Below are 20,712 nucleotides of genomic sequence, written 5' to 3'. Positions count from 1 at the left end.
ATTTATAATTGATTTTTTTCATACCAAAACTCTCCTCTCTGTTAATATAATTTTTTTCTTTTTTATTTTTGAGGTCTTGAGATGATGTTTGGTATTTGTTTATATATTTTTTTTTTGTTTTTTCTTATTGAAAGAGGAGTTAATATCATAATCAACATAGTAAACTCATAATCACAGATTTAATTGGAGTATGGAGCGAAAGTGAGCTTGTTAAATGGTTTTATTTTTTTTTTTTTTGCATCTGCACTCGTATATCTATCTTTAATGCAACTCTATATTGAGGTGAGTTTAGGTCATAAAATTGATAATGTTTATGGACGATAATAGTGATAAAGTAACCAACACCACCTTATATGTATGTTTATGAGTATTAAAATTCTTCCTAATGGGGAAAGTTATTTCGAGAGAGAAGTGCGAAAATATTTATAAAAAAAAAGGAGTTTAGTTGAAATAAGATCGACATTTAGTAAATACCTAGGAGGAACAAGGTTTAGAATTCAATTAGTTTGATTAAACTGGTAGAATACATAGATTATAGTTTTGAGAGCTTCCTTTGTTTTATTAACAGTTTTTTTTTTCAAAAACCTTTAATGAATACCGAAAGGCCAAAAAGTGATAAGGTAAACAAGAGTAAAAACCTTAAAAAAGAATATTTAATATCACGTATAAACTTAATCTAGAACTGCTGAACGCTGAACATGCGAATATAAATTTGTCCACACACAATTTTCACGAGAACTAGAGAAATATTCGAAAAAGTTGAAAAGAATTTTTGTATTGTATTTTTTTTGCATAATAGGTTTATGTTAAATTAAAGAAGAGAAAATCACGAAAATCAACATTCTGTGTAAAAAAAAAAGTATTTGTATGACTTTCAAAAAAGTTTTCAAAAATCATAAGAACTCAAAAAAAATCTTTCGGGGCCATATTTAACTATCTGAACTTTACACAAAATTGCAACACATTATTAAAACAGAACCAGCTCATTAGATTGGCCGTGAGCTAATTTTTCACAAAATCATCAGTCTTTGCAGATTTTGCAAAATTTCAGAATTATTGATTAACGTTGAATGGTGGCGCTGTTTCTAACAAATAATTTTAAAGTTCTTTAGAAATTTTTTTCAAAATTGGCAATTATTTTCAGGACAATAATGAAATCAGTAACCTACTTTAAAGAATGTCTACACAGTTAAAAACAACCGTGAATATCGTTGTTTAAATGATATTTAATGGAATTGACGGTCACTTTTACTGGCTAAAATTCTTGTACTCTTTCTAGTCCTTAAATTACTTGCTAGTTTTCAAAATTGTCTATCAATTTATTTATTTATTTATTTAACTGATTTTTTTTTTTAGTAATCTAATTCAAAACTCTTTGCAATTTTTTGATATTTTGTATTGAACTAATTAATAATAAGTCGGCGCAGCACGAATCGATCAAAAATCTTAACTAACTAAAAATCTGCAAATATTGCTCGCTTTGTAAAAAAAAAACTAACTGAAAAATCAAAAATTCGGAAAAAAAATATTGTTTTGCGAATATATTAAAGAAGAAATATTTATGAAGACTTTAGATGCTTCAAGTCAAGAAGACCGTTCTACGGAATAAAAAAAGTAGGTACATTGATTGGTCTAAACCTAAACAATAGACAATTTATATCGGAAATCAATTTCAAACGACTAGAACACCACAACTCTTTTTTCGTAGAGCCAACTCTTATTTTTCTAAGGCTCGGTGGCGTCGCACACTAGGGATTTTGCGGAAAAAAGTCCAAAATTTAAAGTTCCTCGGAGAATATTTCAATAGTATTTCTAAATTCTAGAATAAAATCTGAATCAAAATCAGAAAAAATTACTAAAATCGGACTTGTAGTTTACTTTTTAGAGCTTTGTAAAGGGACAAGTTATTGAAAGTATAAAAAACGAAATGAAAATACCCTAAAATTAAAGCTGTGTAATTTTTTTTAGCTTGAGCCGACTCATACACTTTTATTTTTCCATAAAGAAGCCATCGTTTGTCTATTGTAAATCGAAGAAATTATTAATTTTAAAGATGTTAATTATTTTATATAATTATTTAAAGAAAAGAGAAAAAAATGGCTTGATTTTTTCATATTTTTGTATATATAATTTTAGCTACACTTGCCTACAGTTGGAGACTATTAAAAACTTTTTCCTTATGAAATTCCCTTTCGATGAAGGCCAAATTTGGGTGCCACTAGGTGCCACTGCGTTTTTTATTGGTAATTGAAAACTTCATTTGGTCGCAAAAAATCATTTTCTTAAAAATTACTTAAAATAACAAAAAAATATTAAAAATCAATGGTAACACTTACAGTTATAAATGACACTTTTTTTAAAAGCCAAAATATTAGGCTTAATTTGAGCTTTTAAATTAAGTTCTTTAAGTGAATTGTTTTTGAAATAATCGATTTCAAAGTCAAAATTTTGAAAAAAAAAATTTAAAAAAACATATCCAATACTATTTTTGACAAGGCTGGGGATTTGAATTCAATTTGAATAATGAAGAACACTGCCTTAATTAATTCCTTACCAAACACTGAAAACCATATGTTTCTATGCCTTCCAGTTTTCGAGAAAATTGAAAAGTAAAAAATCTCCTTTTTGTCAGATTTTTGCTTTTTTGGCTGCAAGCTTGAAATTCTTATCCGAAAAGACAAATAGAGAAAATAAAATTAATTCGTAACACATTTTTTTACAAATCTACTACAATAAAATTACATTTGATTTTTTAAACTTGGCTCAGAAAAATTAATTTTCGTTATATGTAACTGAAATGTATGTACATAATATATTTAAAACTATTCAAATTAAAAACGAGTGAAAAGGGATTATGCGTCTTATTATTATACATTTTATTAATGTCTCAAGATTTAAATTGAAATTATTATTGAAAAATACAGATCATCTGACCCATTCCTTTATTAAGAAGAATCAGAGTCATTTAATTGAGGAAAAAATGGCTCTCTTAAAAGAATAAACTTTTGAAAAATTTGTATAAAAAAATGAAAAAAGTGTTTTTTTTTTTTTTTGATAATTTTTAACTATAATTTGGGTTTTTTATTTTGCGTGGACGTGGACCTGGACAACAGTACCTACTATTAGTTATTCTTTTCCATTTAATGTATTTAAAATCGGTGAGGTGGTTCCAATAATACAAAAAAATTTAAAAAAAAAAATGCTATAAGTACAAGTAAATTGAGAATCGGAATTCTTTATTACTCTCACAATTTTTTTTAAAAAGGCGTGGCAGTGGGCGGAAATGAATAATAATAATTTCTTACGACGAAAACTGTCATCCCTGAAAATTTCATTCAAATCTATTCAGTGGTTCAGTTTTTATTTAATTTTTTCCGCACTCCCATACAAATTTCCCCAGTGTGCGTCGGTCCACACGAATTGAATCATTAATTTTTTTTAATTCTTCTATTGGATAAATAAATTGCACGACTGGAGTCGCACGTACTTGCTCTTAGAGTTAAAGTTGCTTATATTTTTAAGACTTTTTATATAGAAATTTGGAAAAAAAAATAAAATTCGTTTAAAAAAAAAAAAATAAAATAAAATCTGAAATTAAATAGCCCTCCAAAACAAGTATGCAGTTTTGATTGATATATTAACATCCATTTTAAGAAAAAAAATTTTCAAAATCGTTAGAGCCGTTTTTTAAAAAACTAATATTTTATAAATAATTTTTTGGAAAAAAAGTTTTAAAATAAAATTGGTATGCCATTTTGTAGAAACTACTAATCAACATCTAATAACAAAATTTCAAAAAAATTCAATGTCCCGTTTTCGAAAATTTGATTTTTCAAAAAAAAATTTTCAAAATTTTTTTAAAAATCCAAAAATTATTTTTTGCAAAATTTTGTTTTTGGCTTGTATTTAAATTATATAAATGTTTCTTCACAAAAAGTTTCGTTGAAATCGAATAAGCACTTTCGGAGATAATTTGATTAAAAAAAAAAACGGTTCTATGGCAGGTACCGTTAATAATGATTTTCAAAAAAAAATTTTTTCATTTAAAGATAAACCTTAACGTAAAACTAACATTTGAATTTTCTAAACAAAATCGTTAGAGCCATTTTCGAGATATTTCAATTTTACTGAAATCGGTATATGACAAGTACCGTTATTTTTGGTCCAAAAAAATTAATTCCAAAAACCCCTCTGGAGAGTCGCCAAATAATGCTACATACCAAGTTTGACATTAATCAGTCCATCCGTTTAGGCTGTAGCTCCTTATACAGACAGACAGACAGACTGACAGACAGACTGACAGACAGACAGACAGACAGACGGACTTCCGGGACCCACTTTTTTGGCATTGTCTACCATCGTAATGTCATGGAAAAATGTTATCTCAACTTTTTTTTTTTTGTACGAATGCATAACTTGATATATAGTACCTATATCGCAAGTAAAAACAAGTAAAAATATGAACTGAATCAAATGAAACCTCGCTGATTATAAGTAAACAGCAGATATAAATGAAAGAAAATGAATGATAAACTAGAACAGTTTCAAGGAAAAATTTGGCAAAATATAATTGAGAGCGCTAAAAATTATCTTTCACTAAAAAAATACGTTTGGATAAACTTTATGCGACATAAAATGAACATCGACTTCAGGCTTCTTCACAAAAAAAAAAAAAAAAAAACAAATAATAAAATACAATTTGTATAATACAGTCAAATACAACTTTTTAGAAAATCATTTGAAAACTGCAAAAGAATCAAATAGCTGATATTCTCAAAATTTTTATATTAACCTTATAATGGATAAGTTAAACGTATGTAATAGTCAATTGTTGGTCTTAAAGAATAGTCGATTTGTGTCCAACCGAACTACCAAAAGCTCTTTACAACCAGGCTGTATGTATGCACAAAGAATTATTTCGAGAATGGTTTTTGTATAATAACACGGTGTAACACTCAAAAAATACGCGGGCGGAGACCTATCAGGTTTTGTAGAGCTAGTCGCACTGAATACGAAACGGTATTTGAAAATCCCCTAACACCCCCAAAATCTGGAGTTACGGGCAAAAAACGGTTTTTTGGACCTTCACCCATTGAAAAAATTCTAGCTTCGACAATTTTTTACCCATTTTCGATTTTTTTACAGTTTCTGATAGAAGATAAATATACCTTTTTAACAATGTATAAAACATGTAACTCGGTTAAACCACTTAGAATTTATAAGATGTCAAAGTTCAAAAATTCAATTTTTTTTGTCATTTGCCCAACTTCGGCATCAATTTAAAGTATATGTTTTCAAAACAACATGCTATTTAAAAAATATATTCTAAAACTATATCTATTTCCCAATCGATCGAGGTATTTTTTATGAAAATCACTTCAAAATTAGCTTAGAAAAAAAAATTTTTCGATTTCAACCCAGATACAGAAATTCGAACTTTTAGGTATAGAACAAAAATGTTGTTTCGGCACGTAGTAAGATAAGTTGGGCGCCAGGATTTGATTAAAGGTTTTTGTAGAGGAGCTCAATACAAACATTTTTTTTCTTTGGGAGGGGGGTCTATCTCCCCCCGTTTAGGTGGGAGGGGCATTTTTCTAAAAAAAATTATCAAAATAAAAAAAAATTATTAAAAAACAACGGCAACACTTACAGTAATAAATGATACCATTTCCAAAAGGCAAAATTGTGCATTTGGTTCTAATTTCTAAATCAATATAATATTACCAATAGTGTTTGAAATAATCGATTTCAAAGTTAAAAATAGGCGAAAAAAAATTTGTAAAAACTCATTTTATACTATTTTTGCCCAGACTGTGAATTTTAGTAAATATATTACTTAAACAGAAAACTGCCTCAATTAATTCCTTATCGAACAGTGAAAACTATATGTTTCTATGTCTTCTAGTTTTTGAGAAAATTGAAAAATTATTTTATCAGATTTTTCTTTTTTCAAAATATTTTTTGTTTTTATTTGTTTTTATTTTTCAATTTTCTCAAAAACTAGAAGACATAGAAACATATAGTTTTCACTGTTCGATAAGGAATTAATTGAGGCAGTTTTCTGTTTAAGTAATATATTTACTAAAATTCACAGTCTGGGCAAAAATAGTATAAAATGAGTTTTTACAAATTTTTTTTCGCCTATTTTTAACTTTGAAATCGATTATTTCAAACACTATTGGTAATATTATATTGATTTAGAAATTAGAACCAAATGCACAATTTTGCCTTTTGGAAATGGTATCATTTATTACTGTAAGTGTTGCCGTTGTTTTTTAATAATTTTTTTTTATTTTGATAATTTTTTTTAGAAAAATGCCCCTCCCACCTAAACGGGGGGAGATAGACCCCCCTCCCAAAGAAAAAAAATGTTTGTATTGAGCTCCTCTACAAAAACCTTTAATCAAATCCTGGCGCCCAACTTATCTTACTACGTGCCGAAACAACATTTTTGTTCTATACCTAAAAGTTCGAATTTCTGTATCTGGGTTGAAATCGAAAAATTTTTTTTTCTAAGCTAATTTTGAAGTGATTTTCATAAAAAATACCTCGATCGATTGGGAAATAGATATAGTTTTAGAATATATTTTTTAAATAGCATGTTGTTTTGAAAACATATACTTTAAATTGATGCCGAAGTTGGGCAAATGACAAAAAAAATTGAATTTTTGAACTTTGACATCTTATAAATTCTAAGTGGTTTAACCGAGTTACATGTTTTATACATTGTTAAAAAGGTATATTTATCTTCTATCAGAAACTGTAAAAAAATCGAAAATGGGTAAAAAATTGTCGAAGCTAGAATTTTTTCAATGGGTGAAGGTCCAAAAAACCGTTTTTTGCCCGTAACTCCAGATTTTGGGGGTGTTAGGGGATTTTCAAATACCGTTTCGTATTCAGTGCGACTAGCTCTACAAAACCTGATAGGTCTCCGCCCGCGTATATTTTAAAACCTCATTTTTGTAACACCGTGTAATAAGTATTGCCTTTAAGTGGTAGGCCAATAATCTCTAAAACGTTTTGAGTTTAATTTTTGTTTTTTACTCAAGATTCGGCTTAAAATAGGATGTTCGCTAGTTAATTGATGATAATATTGCAGAAATACAGAATGACTTATAAGAAAACAGGTAAAAAAAATTTGTTGTGAAGATGTCTGTGAGCTTCTACCAGCATCAGAAAGGTTTTTTTATCTGATTTCATTTGTAAGAACTCATTCCAGGTTGTTAACTTAAAGTTTAATAGATATGACCGCATACATGCATTTGGTAATAAGAAGAAGAAGAAAACGTAAACAAGAATTTGTTTTATGGACTTATTAAATAAATTCAATTTGATGTTTTGTTTTTGACCTGTAGTCCAAAATAATGCGTTTCGCCCAGGCACAACACGGGCAATATTCTTTTAAGCTGCACGAATTTAATCAAATTCCCCTAAAATAATATAGTTTACAGTGAGTTTTCACTGTAAAATATATAAATGTTGGTAATCATCAACTACAAGAAGGGTACAACAGCATCTTACTGATGAGCCCAACTGTTGTGCCTGGGCGAAACGCATTATTTTGGACTACAGGTCAAAAACAAAACATCAAATTGAATACATTTGGTAATAATTCAAGGAGTCCTGACTATTTTTACAATCCTTCAATTACTACCTTTTTAACTTATACTACATACCGGACACTGCCGACTGTTATTTTCAGTTAAATTAAAATTGTACTTTTAATATTTGTTGGTGTCTTTCGTCTTTAAAGAGCAATAAACCCAACAACAACAAAATGAGGATTACGTTAATCGTACTCTCGAATTGGCTCGGTTTGTTATTATATTAATTTAGCCTTAAACAATAGAAGTACCTTAATTCTTAAATCATGTTTGAAACACGATGAATTCAATTAAAAGACTTACATACTATGAAAATCATTTTATCAGCAAAAATTCTACATCTTACAAAAGAAACAATCAACTTTCGACTTTAAAATCTTCACTCTCTAACCTACAATCTATGAAATAATTAAATGTACCGAAATGTGCAAGTGAAATGCTAAAATTCCTTTGCAAATATGCACATTAATCATCTCGTTGCCCTGAGGCTCTGTTCAATTTGCGGTAATTAAAATGATTGATTAAATACAACCTGTAAGCTTAAAAGCAAACACAAGCAACCAATAATATAGTCATTAAATCTGCCGAAAGAGTTATAAAAAAAAATCAACATTCAAGAGGAATTGAAAAATACTTGGATCAACAAGTAGTAACGATTTAATTTGCAGAAACAAGCATAACGGCTAACGTTCAAAATCAAATCATTTTCATATCCAAATGACCATATCGCAATAATACCTAACAATTTTGCTAAACACTCTCGCAGAAGCCGACAATTCAGAAGCCGACTACTGACTGAGAAGAGACCTCTATCATTGCAAAGGCAAAATTAATCCATTAACCACCGCAACTATGCAAACAAAAAGTCTTCAGGTAAGTTATTCGCGCTGACTTTAAGCTTTATTGATAGGTCGAGAGATTAAATTTAATTATAGCCTAACCACTTCAGCATCAAGAAGAAGAAATACGAAAAAAGAAAAAAACTAGTTCAACATACCGAGTGTTCATCAAGACGTCTTTGCAATTCTTCAATGTTAAAATGTGTAGCTTCTGATAGGGACGGAGCTTCTTCTAGTTTGCTTTCCATTTCACGTAACCATTTTCTCAACTCCTTTGGATCTTCGGAGGAACCTTCACTGCGAGAAGTATCTAACATCTGAAAGTATGCAATGTTAATTTTATTCTTTTCAAATTGATTTCATATTTTGAAAAAAAACCTTTAAACAACATTCAGTTGCATTCTCTGTAACGCTTGCAGCGCCTTCTATTTCACAACGAGCTTCTTTGCAAGTATCCAAGAGGTTTGTGTCCATAATATAATTGTAGTTTGTCTGTAGTGCAGCCCAAAACTCATCTTTCCCAGACAGCAACCCAATTATTCCACCAGTTGTTGCATTGCTGTGCAGACTGCATGAACTGTGGCTATGGCCACTGCCCCATGAGTGGCGCCATGTGTCACGGTCAGTATTTCGTTTTTTCTGCAAAGAGATTTGAATTTGAATATAAAAACCGTTGAATTTAAAAGAATTTATGAATTTTTAAAGAAAATCGACGCACCAAATTAAAAAAATTGTTTTGAATTTTATTTAAAGAAAATGAAAATTAATTTGAACAAATTTATTGATTGATTTTAAAATACAAACATGTTTTATGATAAATGTAATGAAAACAAAGTGATTTTTCGTACATTTTTGTCTAGAGTTGCTCGAATGTTTGAGAAAATTATTCATTCTTTGATAAGATAGCTTCTTTTTTATAATATAATAATCCAGTCAAATAAGGGTTTAACCTCGGAATGAATGTTAGTAGAAATTTTTTTTGCTCAATATCTTTCTTTTGCCATTCTATAACATATCTCAAAAGTCTAGAAAAATCTCATGTCCGCTTATCGCGATTTCAAGGTCAAATCGCGAAATGGAGATTTTCAAAATTAGCAAAAATAGGCTATGGTATTATATACACATATGATACATGATTTCAAGGTATTTTTTAATGCTGATTCCAAAAACTCTAAAATCAAGACAATCTGACGTCTCTGGAAAAAGTTATACCTGTTTTTCATCTTTCAACCCATATTATTATAACAGTTGCTAACTTACTACCGAAAAACCCTTAAAAGTAATGGTAACGGAATCATATTTTGCATGAGGGTTTTCATATCCATTATCATTAAGAATCAAAACAATGCAATGCAAAAAAACATTTATATCTATGACAAAATGGTATTTTTTGAGAAAAGGGGAAATTTTAGGATGTGCACTAAAAAACATTCTGGTACAATCTTGGAATTAGTGCTCATAGGCTAATTTTTTGGTTTCTATGTTTGTTTGGATATTCTATAACTTATGTCAAAAATCTAAAAAAAATCTCATGTCCGCAAGTTCTAATTTTCCAGGTTATACTAAGTTAGGTGCAGATTTAAAAAAAATAATAAGAAAACTTTAGATTCTTATATGTATACCAACATAACCCATATCATTTCAAGGTATTTTTTAACGCTGATTCTAACAAAACCCACAAACAAATCAATATGACCATCCCTGAAAAGTAATGTACCTTATTCATGTTGATCTGACACAAATATCTGAAGAGTAGTTTTTCAATTTTTTCAAATCTGCACCTTATCTTCAAACCAAGAAAATTAGGACTTGCGGACATGAGATTTTTTTAGATTTTTTAAGGGTAGTTAAAGAATATCCAAACAAAGATTAAAATGAAAAAATTAGCCTATTACCACTTATTCCTAAGATGAACAAGAATCTTCTTTAGTGCATATCCTAAAATTTGCCCCTCCATCAAAAAATACCATTATTTCGTAGGTATATATATTTTTTGTAATGGATTGTTTTGATTTTAATAATGATGTATTCTAAAATCTTCATACAAAATTTGGTTCATCTACCATAACTTTTAAGGGTTTTTCGGCAGTAAGTTTGCAACTGTTATAATAATATGAGTTGACAGATGAAAAACAGGTATAACTTTTTCCAGAGACGTCAGATTGTCTTGATTTTAGAGTTTTTGGAATCAGCATTAAAAAATACCTTGAAATCATGTATCATATGTGTATATAATACCATAGCCTATTTTTGCTAATTTTGAAAATCTCCATTTCGCGATTTGACCTTGAAATCGCGACAAGCGGACATGAGATTTTTCTAGACTTTTGAGATATGTTATAGAACGGCAAAAGGAAGATATTGAGCAAAAAAAATTTCTACTAACATTCATTCCGAGATTTACCCATTTTTTCTCCTTATTTTACTGTATTATAAATGTTTAAAACATTAAACAATACCCCAAGCAAGTAAGAAACCATTAATTATTTTTAACTGTGCATCAAGCTAGGGCCTAGACGATGGATGGGTTTGCTTGAATTTGTTTAATTATCGAAATTGCTGATAAAAAAATTTAAACGGTTCGTACCTAAAACAAAAATGCAGAAATTTCATGTTGAACTAATTTTCCAATTTGTGTCTGGATGAATGAAGTCGTTTAAAATTTTTTACTGAGCTAATTTTCAACCGAATTTCATGAAATTACCGCCATTGATTTAGAAAAAGAAGCATTTTTTATAAACATAAATAAAATATAAATAAATGGTTAAATTCAAATAAATGTTTCAAACCTGTAATTAAGTTGAGGAAATGTGTAAGAATAGCATTTTTGATATTCTTGAGGTTTTTAGAACGGAACGGAAATATTTGACTAAGTTCACCAATACTCCTAATTATTTCTACTTTGTGTGGCTCACAATCTACTTTACTTGCAAAATATCAGCATTTTGCATCACGTGAACTCAGCTGTTTTTTCTGCAAAATAATTGCAACTGTTACAAATTTACATTTTGCTTTTAATTGATTGACATTTAAGGACCGATTAAAGATAGAAAGTAGCCGATCTTGTTCACATTATGTAAAAACTTAAATTATTTTGGCCAGGTGGATGCATAAATTTTTTTTGACAAGAAAGTAGTTTTCCTATTTTTCAATTTTCTCAAAAACTAGAAGGCATAGAAAGATGTGGTTTTCAGTATTTGATAAGGAATTCATTGAGGTAATTTATTTTATCGAATTATCCCGTATTGATATCCATAGTCTTGACAAAAATAGTATTCAATGTATTTTTTCATACTTATTTTTCACAAATGTGAAAATCGATTATTTCGAAAACTACTGATTAAAATATATTGATTTAAAAACTCAAATTAAGTGTACAATTCTAGCTTTTGAAAAAGGTATCACTGATACCTTTAAGTGTTGCCGTTGTTTTTTAATAATTTTTTTAGTAGTTTTTTATAAAATTGCCCCTCCCTCCTAAAAGGGGGGGCATAGACCCTCGCTCCCATAATAAAAAATGAATGTATTGAATACCTCTACAAAAAACCGTTTTCAATTCTCGGCGCCTAAGTTATCGTACTCGAGCCTTGCGTTGATATGAATTTTTTTCGAAAAAAAATCGTTTACGGGGGGTATCTCGAAAAAGGAAGCTAATCCGATTTTGGTAAAAACTAATTATTATTGCTGAGGCCTTCAGGAACAAAGCCTCATTTTTAGTTTTTGTCGACATTTTAGGTCAACTTTAAACTTGTTCAGGCTCACTGTGTGTTGCATCAAATATTACACTTTCGAACGAAAAATTCTTAAAGAGAGTGCAAGATCAAACTGCTAGCATAGTATGTATGTAATTTTGGAAAAAAAAAACTAGACACGAGCAAGGACGGCTATATTTAAGCTTTTCGTGAATTAGTTTAGTTTTTATCATGTTGAAGATGAGCTAAAATACGTATTGAAATTTTGATCCAGTAAAGAGTTTAATCCACATCGAACAATTTAGTTAAATGGTTTCAAAATGAGTTTTTAATATTAAAAGTAATAAATATGGTGAGATTCACTGAGCTACAAAACGTTGAAAAACTTTAAGCAAACATCTTTTAATTGAAGTTGAAAAAGAAAGTTTTAAGTTTCAGTCAGAAAAATTTTCTGATATTATTCACAGTAGGTACGTGTAAACTATGAAACAAAAAACTTAACAAGATCACAAAATCGCAGATCAATGCACAATAGGAAACAGGTACCATATTTTCAAGATAAATCAAAATTGTAAGATTTTTAGTAGATATGGAAGAATAAAAAACATCGAAAAACAAATTCGTCTATTAAATAAGAAAATATATATTTTACGACTACAATATTCTTGTCTTAAGAAAATATATTTGCCTCCTAAAATTTTCCCATGAACCGGAAATTGTTTATTATCGATCATAAGATATAGCCTTACAATCATTAACTACTGACCCAACAATATTAACGACATAATAAATTCAAACCCACTTACCAATTACCCGTTAACATAGGTTTTATAACACCAAACTAAAAAACAAGATCATATAATTAAGACACAAAATTAAAAGTTGCTCAAATCGAAACAACTCAATTTTTGTTTCAATAAGTATTCAGTCTAATCTCTAATCTTTATAAAATTTCCAATTAGTAAACCAGTACCTAAGCTCCAAAAGTTACCACTTTAAAAATAAAATAAAATCGGAACGTAATGTTCTTTTCCAAATACCTAAGCTCACTTAACTAGTTTTTTTAAAGACCAACTTAAGAGAATGCATTTCACTTCCAAGTCAATAGACTTTTCACTTAAATGATGTTTACCATTCAATTAGATCTTTTTTTTTTGTGTGTAAATGGCTCCACATCAGTTTGTATTTTCTTCTCGTATGTATGGATGTATAGTCTTATAGCTAATTCTCTATCAAATCAAAGTCTGCCATTTTCAAAGTATGATATATTTCCTTTTAATTGATTTTATTTATTATTCCATAATAGCAATCACGCTATAGCTAGCTTGTGGATCAAAGAACATTAATCAAACATTTTCCACTTACACAACACATCATTTTTACACTCTAAATCAATAGAATTTATCGTTTTCTGAAACAGAAAAAAATGAGAAAACAGAAAAAATGAACATTTGCTTTTAGTAGATTCTCTAAGAAGCTGAGCAAATGCTTTTTTAGAGACACATGTTCTAATCGCACAAAAATACTTCAAACGATAAAAGAACGATTGCATCAATTTTGTTCATTTCAACTAATTTATGTAATTAATGGTGTGAATAAAAAAATGAGTATTTACTCAGAGCAGATACTCTTAAAAGTTTTTCATTACCACACGTTTTCATTATCACCGGTTTTTTCGTAATTTTTGCAAACCATCAATCATTGGCTTCCTCAGTTTATTTCATGATATGGCAAAAAATAAGCAAATACTCAAAATTTCGCTTTGCTGTGCGAATTATTTGTGGAATATGAACAAGACTCTGCAAGGCACGAATTTCACTCCGTATGAATATCAATAGCATTTGCTGAGAGCAGATATTCCATTAAGCACAAGCAATTCCTCTTGTAAATATTCAGGTTTAAACAGTCTCAAAATAAGCCCTACCACGTTTTGCAGCATTCCCATGAGTATTTTCTCACTAAGTATTAATTTTGAGAATATGCTAGATTTGTATTCAGAACACTAAAACTGCACAAGCTGCCTGGAGCAAATACTCAAGAGGGCTAAGCAAATGCTCATGAAAATCTAATAAAAATAGCTCTATCCAATTTTACATTATTTGTAATTTATTGAAGGCAGACATTCTTTCAATCTGTGCAATGTGCACTAGGGTTGTAAAGAATCATTTTATTTTCAATGTATTTGCTTTTCATTACAAAGAAAACAAAATAGGTATACATTGCAATTAAAAAGAATTTGCAAAAAAAATATCTATTGCAATTAAAAAGTATTTATCGCAACTGAAAAATATTTGCATTAAAACAAATTTTGTATTGAAACTGAAACAAAAAATATTTTTTGCAACTAAAAATATTTCGCATAAAAAAAATTGTATTGCAAATGAAAAAAAATTACATCGAAAAAAAAATTCTAAGAAATTCGACGAGTATTAAAAAAAAATATTTAATGCACACATTTTGCATTGATTTTTTATTTCAATGTAGAAAATTTTTTATTTGCAATAAAATTTTGTTTTCAATGCAAAATATTTTTAATCGCAATAAAAATTTTATTTTCAATGCATATTTTTTAATTGCAATAAATATTTTTTTCAATGCAAATATTTTTCAGTTGCAATAAAAATTTTTGTTTAATGCAAATATTTTTCAGTTGCAACAATTTCTTTTAATGCAAGTTTTTTTATTTGCAATAAATAATTTTTTTTTATTTTAAATGTATTTTTTCATATTGATATTTTTACAACCCTGCTGTCCACACAGCACTAAAAATTTACCACTGGAACTGTACAAAAAATTGTATAATACCAATTTTGAATTCAACCAACCGATGCGGAGTGTAAAAATCTTAAGGTTAATACCAAATGGAATGTGGTTTAAAAGGAACGAACGAAAAAAAAACAAACACATCACGATTCAAACTTGGTAAAAGACTCACATTGGGTTGACATATTGTGCGATGTGATGATAACCAACCAAACCAGTTAGTTACACAATCAATCATTATTATTATAGCTTTTCGCATTAACCTAATCTCATAATATTATTTATTAGTTCATCTGTTCTCCTTCCATATAAAGCTTCCGCATCCTAAAGAAAAAACAAAAAAAAAAGAATCAACAGACAATCATCATAGTCATCATCGTTTAGTCGTGGTGGGTAAGGTAATGTATTGTATACCTAGTACCCCGACTTAACTCTTTGTAAAAGGTTATGCCCTCTTCGAGCAAAAAAAAAAAAATAAATAAAACTTGTGTTCCGCATCTTAACGAAATCATCCGATACAAAAGATACAAAACGAACTTCGCGCCTAAACAAAAACAAAACAAAAAAAATACTAAACTCTATTACTTCAAACATGGGTACCTAGCTAAGCGAAGAAATAAGTCTCAAGAAACTTAAGCGCGCGGTGAAACCTAAGCAAATTGTGCGCGATTTGGTGCATCGATCAGAAGAGGGGGGGTTTTCTTTTTTATTAGCTTCTAAGTTTTTTTGAATCTCCTTCTATCTTACCTTTAGACTATTGTACGGTCTCTCAACCCTCAGCTTAGCCTTAATAACTTCCCTGCCCTCTTGTAGTTGTTCGTCGGGGGGCAGCGATGTCATTGATAGTGAGGCTTTTATGTACGAGCCACCACTACCACCACCATTATTATTATTGCCATTATTGGTTGTGTTAACACCGTTTATTCTAGTCACTACTCCATCAGGGCCATCACCAATTCCAATTCTACTGTTACTGGCACTTGCTTGATGAAAAAGACCACTGCCACTTTTGCTACTGCTGCTACCAAAGCTAGGGGTTTGTGGTGTATTATCTATTGTGGTGCTCATTTCGGATCCAGAAAATGACATAAAATTTGCATTGCTACTACTGCAAAAAGACTCATCTCCTCCGCTTGTGGTACTGATGGTTGTATTTGTAGCGGAGGTAGTTGAGGTGATGGTGACATTTGGTGGCGCCTTCATTTTATCTTGAGTAATTGTTGTCGTCGTTTGATCAGTGAGAAAAAGAGGCAATCAATCAAGAGATGTCATTGGATTGTGATTTTTACCATCTACGGGACATGCTTAGATGTGATTTCTGGAAATTAGAAAAAAATAAAAAAAACATTGTTATATTATAAATATTCATACAAATTTAACAAAATAAAGTAGGGCAGAATAAAATGTATATTCTTACTAGCGGCCAGTATTTGCAGTCTTCGACTCTTTTTTAGAAATTTGTTTCATTAAAATAAATCTTGTGTAAATTACAGCTATAAACTGGCTGCAGCGTTTGACTATTTCTCTGTTCGAAAGACCAAGTTCGATTAGATTAAGCCAAAAATAAGGACTCAAAATATCAAATATCAAGGAAGGAGTTTACTTTTCTCTACAAAAAATGTTCCTCTACTTTTGATTCAATGCAATTTTTCTATTTAGCATTGGAAAATGCAAATAATTTCAGTTTAAGTTGAAACCAAATTGCTTGCAATATAATGCAATGTTTGCTTTTTTATTACTATTTACAGCAATGAACGATTTTCGGATATTTTTTAAAAATATTTATAATTTCCAAGGTTTTTGGAACTCATTTGCTTTTACAACTTTTCCGTTATTATACAATTGCAAGTTTCGAAGAATTTATTTGAAAGAACAATATTGCCATTCGTCATTCGGTTCGGTGTATTAAGTTAAGATTCAAGCACTGTTTGAGGAAAAAAATTTTTCGACCTTAACTAATCAATCTTCTTTTTCAAATGAAAAGTACGCTATCTTTTTACTATTTTACTTTTCTCATATATAAAGTTACCAGTTATTAGAATAATCAGTTGTTGCGAATAACTCTTAATGTTATTGCATAATGTTTTGCTCCGAAAAGGTGTAGTTTGAGGGCCTCCAAATATCTGACTGGGAACAGCATCTAAGAGCAGAATCTGAGAACAATAACAAAGATCAGCATACAGCAATTGTAACAAAACAAGGAACAGCTTAGCAGAGGAAAAAGATAAACATTTGAGTACCAAGTTAGTATTAGTGAATATTTCTGTATTTGGTTGAAATAGTTAAATAGTAATTTCTTTCTCAGCCAAATTTCAACAGATTTGCATAAAATATACTTCGTTGGATTTTTTAGTTTTGTTAGAAAGAAACCCAATTTCCCCTCTAAGAAATAACCCCAAAGGGGTTATATGTAATGCCTTTTGAATTTTTTTTAAAACATTTTTTTACTGGTTTTATCTCACCCAAAACTATTCAAAAATGACGAATAAAAGCGTTTTTGTACGATTCAGAAGTGCTACCATTCCGCATCATGATCGCTAGATTTTTTGCGTTCAAGACTTTAAACGCGTATTACTTAAAATCATTTTTTTTTTTCACCGAACGACCAGTTACTATATACTTTAAGCTGATCGGGCTGAAATTTTTTGGGTAGATTTACAATACTTCTCCAGTGAAGTAAATAGGATTTTTCTGATGTAGGTATTTAACGCTTTTAAGGCCATTTTTTCACCGGTTTTTTTTTCAAACTAATGCCATTTCTTTATAAGTCAATGAATCGAAAAAAAACTATACTAAAAATTGCGAATTACAGCTGGTCGCGCGTGAAAGAAAAAGAGTATAGTTAAAAGATAAAAGAACTTTAAAATGTGGATTGAAAAAAACCGTGTTTTTGAAATATAACAAATTTTTAGGTCGCAATAACTTCTAACTCATTCCTCGTATCGAAAAAGTTGGCATGGAATATTTTGTCTATCAAATGTGTTTAAATATTGTTCGACAATTATCATTTTTTCAGTTAAAAAGCAGGAAATAACTTATTTTGTACGGAATTATAATATTTAAATGTTTTGTATTTTATCGAAACCGTGCTATACCTAATATAAACATTCACCTTATCCTCGGATCCAGGGTTTAAAATACTACGTTACATTTGGTCGACCCAGAGTGTGCCATCTAAACAAGAGATCCATTTCACCACCAATTAACATCAACTAGCACTAGCAGCAGTTTAGGTAACTGATTTTTTCATAAATTTTTAAATTAATTTCTATAAATTTTAAAATTAATTTTTATCATTCACATTATATGTTTTTACAGTATGTGATACTTTTCGATAGTTTTTACTATTTTAAAGTCATATGAGCAAAATCGATATTTTCGGTGTTTGATCTTCAATAAGTTTTGAAGTGGGCCAGGATTTATAAAAATTATTAAAAAAAACTTGGTCCTTTACAATAAATACTGGAGTATGCAAACCCTGAGACCAAAATCAAGATTGGTGAAAACCGTATTCTAATTGAAGAGTGAATGGTTGGCACCGCGAATGATGTCCAAGTTACCGGAGGATCAATTAGGTCAATTTTGTTTCAACCAACAAACTGATCAAAAATGGCCACTACGAAAATGCCTCTTCAATTTTTCGAAGACTGCAAGTGAAGACTAGAGACCAGCATCTCTCTTAGATCGCTCAGAAATAAAATGTACAAATTTCCTTCTTTTTCAGTAAAAGTGTCTGAATTAAAAGCCAATTCGTCCCAAGAGATAAACCTCATCAACATAACACTAACTCACTTCTAACTGCAAGCTTTCATGATAATTAAGATTGCATTAAATTTAATTAACATCATCGATTTGGACAGGCATTAATAAAAAAAAAAAAAAAACGAAAAGATCTAATTATCTAAACTAACGGCTTCTATATCTCTCTTCCACTTCAACTCTTTGTTTTTTTTTTTTTTCTTTTAATTTTATTTTCCTATCTGAATATTTAATCGGTAATAAATCGGTCAATTTATTGATATAAAACCTATTGAAATGTTATTTATTGCGTGTTTCCCACAACAACAGGGTTCCACCACTGCACTGCTGATGCAGTGTTGCGGCCTGCCACCAAACCAACAAGCATCTCTATGCAACCAATCTACCGACAATCTCAACGCCCATAGAATTGATTATCTTAAACTCAAACCAATTTAAACTTTCCACCATAAATAAATGAATTCTTGTGTTTTTTTTTCCTTCAACTACACACACAACACAGAAAGAAAGATACTCTCTATTGAGATGCCACATTCTTGGATGAATTTTTTATGACACTCAATGATACTTTACCATCAGACTAGAGAGCTACAGAGCTTTGATCAAGCAGGCGTAGGTTTTCGTTTAGCATAAATCATAGGCGCAGGTCGTCATTGTCGACCGTCATCGTCAGTCGTTTGGTGAATAAAGTTGTTCCTCCTCTGGCATTCAATTATGTTGATGCCCTTTGTCACTCATTTATAATAACATTGAGGCGGAAACACAAGGGAAACATCGAAGTTCACTTAATGGGAATAAGAAAAAAAGAAAGAAAATGTGCAACTTACACTTTCCAAATGTCCAGAGATCCTACTATACTCTACTGTGACTTGTTCCCTGTACGACACTCCTCTTCGAATCGAATACCGACGATATTGTGACAGGCGATTATTCTAGATTGGGGAGTGCCACTGCAATCGATATCAATGCGTCCCAATGGAAATGCAAATGGAAATGAGTGTAGTTTTTTTTTTTTTTTGTTGTTTAAATTTCAAAATATCGTCGACAACAACGACGACAAAAGAAAACGTGGAATTCCCAATTTGGCGAAAGAAGCATTTAATTTCCGGATTTTATGAGTTTTATCTCTTGAGTTTATTTGGCGCCAAAATAAAACTATTGACTTTACTTTATTGAATTTGTTTTTATTGAAACTTTGTCACAACAATAAATGAGTACAAAAATATTTTTTTATTTTATGTTTTGCTTTTATGCACAAGTGAGTATTTTAAGATGTTGAAAGGTTTTTAAGGTGTGAAAATCGGAGTAGTGGGGCGTTTCGGGTGCTACATGTTTTGATTTACAATTTTTATTAATGGAACACCATCTATTCAGCATTTCCAGTTTAGAATTTGGGAGAAATATACACATTACACACTTTCACAACTTGTGACAGTTACAAGAATTTTCAACAAAGAATTAATTGTCTTTGTGACTATCATAATTCGTGACTGGAGGGAAGAAATGGGTTCATAGTTTTCATAACTTTTAGCAAAAATTTTAAAGATTTACTTTAGTGCTCAAGGAGAAGGACAAAAATCGCAACTTTTTGGTTTTATCACAAAAAATAAGGGTCATTAAATCGTTTCGGGTGCGACACATTTTGTGTTTCTTGTGTAACAAATAAAAAATTTATTTTTTTCAAACAAGGGTTAGAATTGGGTTAGATTGAAGTAAGTTTAAGGTTATGTTAAGGTTAGGTTAGGTTAGGTTAGGTTAGGTTAGGTAAGGTTAGGTAAGGTTAGGTTAGGTTAGGTTAGGTTAGGTTAGGTTAGGTTAGGTTAGGTTAGGTTAGGTTAGGTTAGGTTAGGTTAGGTTAGGTTAGGTTAGGTTAGGTTAGGTTAGGTTAGGTTAGGTTAGGTTAGGTTAGGTTAGGTTAGGTTAGGTTAGGTTAGGTTAGGTTAGGTTAGGTTAGGTTAGGTTAGGTTAGGTTAGGTTAGGTTAGGTTAGGTTAGGTTAGGTTAGGTTAGGTTAGGTTAGGTTAGGTTAGGTTAGGTTAGGTTAGGTTAGGTTAGG

General features: G+C 30.0%; 1 protein-coding gene across 1 annotated transcript in view; it reads right to left on the bottom strand.

Moving 5' to 3' along the window:
* The window catches only part of LOC129908795 (klarsicht protein), a 443,345-nt gene that overhangs the window by 257,944 nt on the left and 164,689 nt on the right, over positions 1–20,712 (bottom strand). Inside the window, exons 4-6 of the mRNA XM_055985556.1 lie at positions 15,646–16,216; positions 8,822–9,082; positions 8,602–8,760 (exon numbers count right to left, since the gene is read on the bottom strand). Coding sequence (XP_055841531.1) covers positions 8,602–8,760; positions 8,822–9,082; positions 15,646–16,101 — 876 coding nt within the window. The 5' untranslated portion in view covers positions 16,102–16,216. The remainder of the gene's footprint in view (positions 1–8,601; positions 8,761–8,821; positions 9,083–15,645; positions 16,217–20,712) is intronic.

The sequence above is a fragment of the Episyrphus balteatus genome, chromosome 2, assembly GCF_945859705.1.
Source record: "Episyrphus balteatus chromosome 2, idEpiBalt1.1, whole genome shotgun sequence".
Classification (NCBI taxonomy): domain Eukaryota; kingdom Metazoa; phylum Arthropoda; class Insecta; order Diptera; family Syrphidae; genus Episyrphus; species Episyrphus balteatus.
This window is presented reverse-complemented; position numbering and strand designations above follow the sequence as displayed.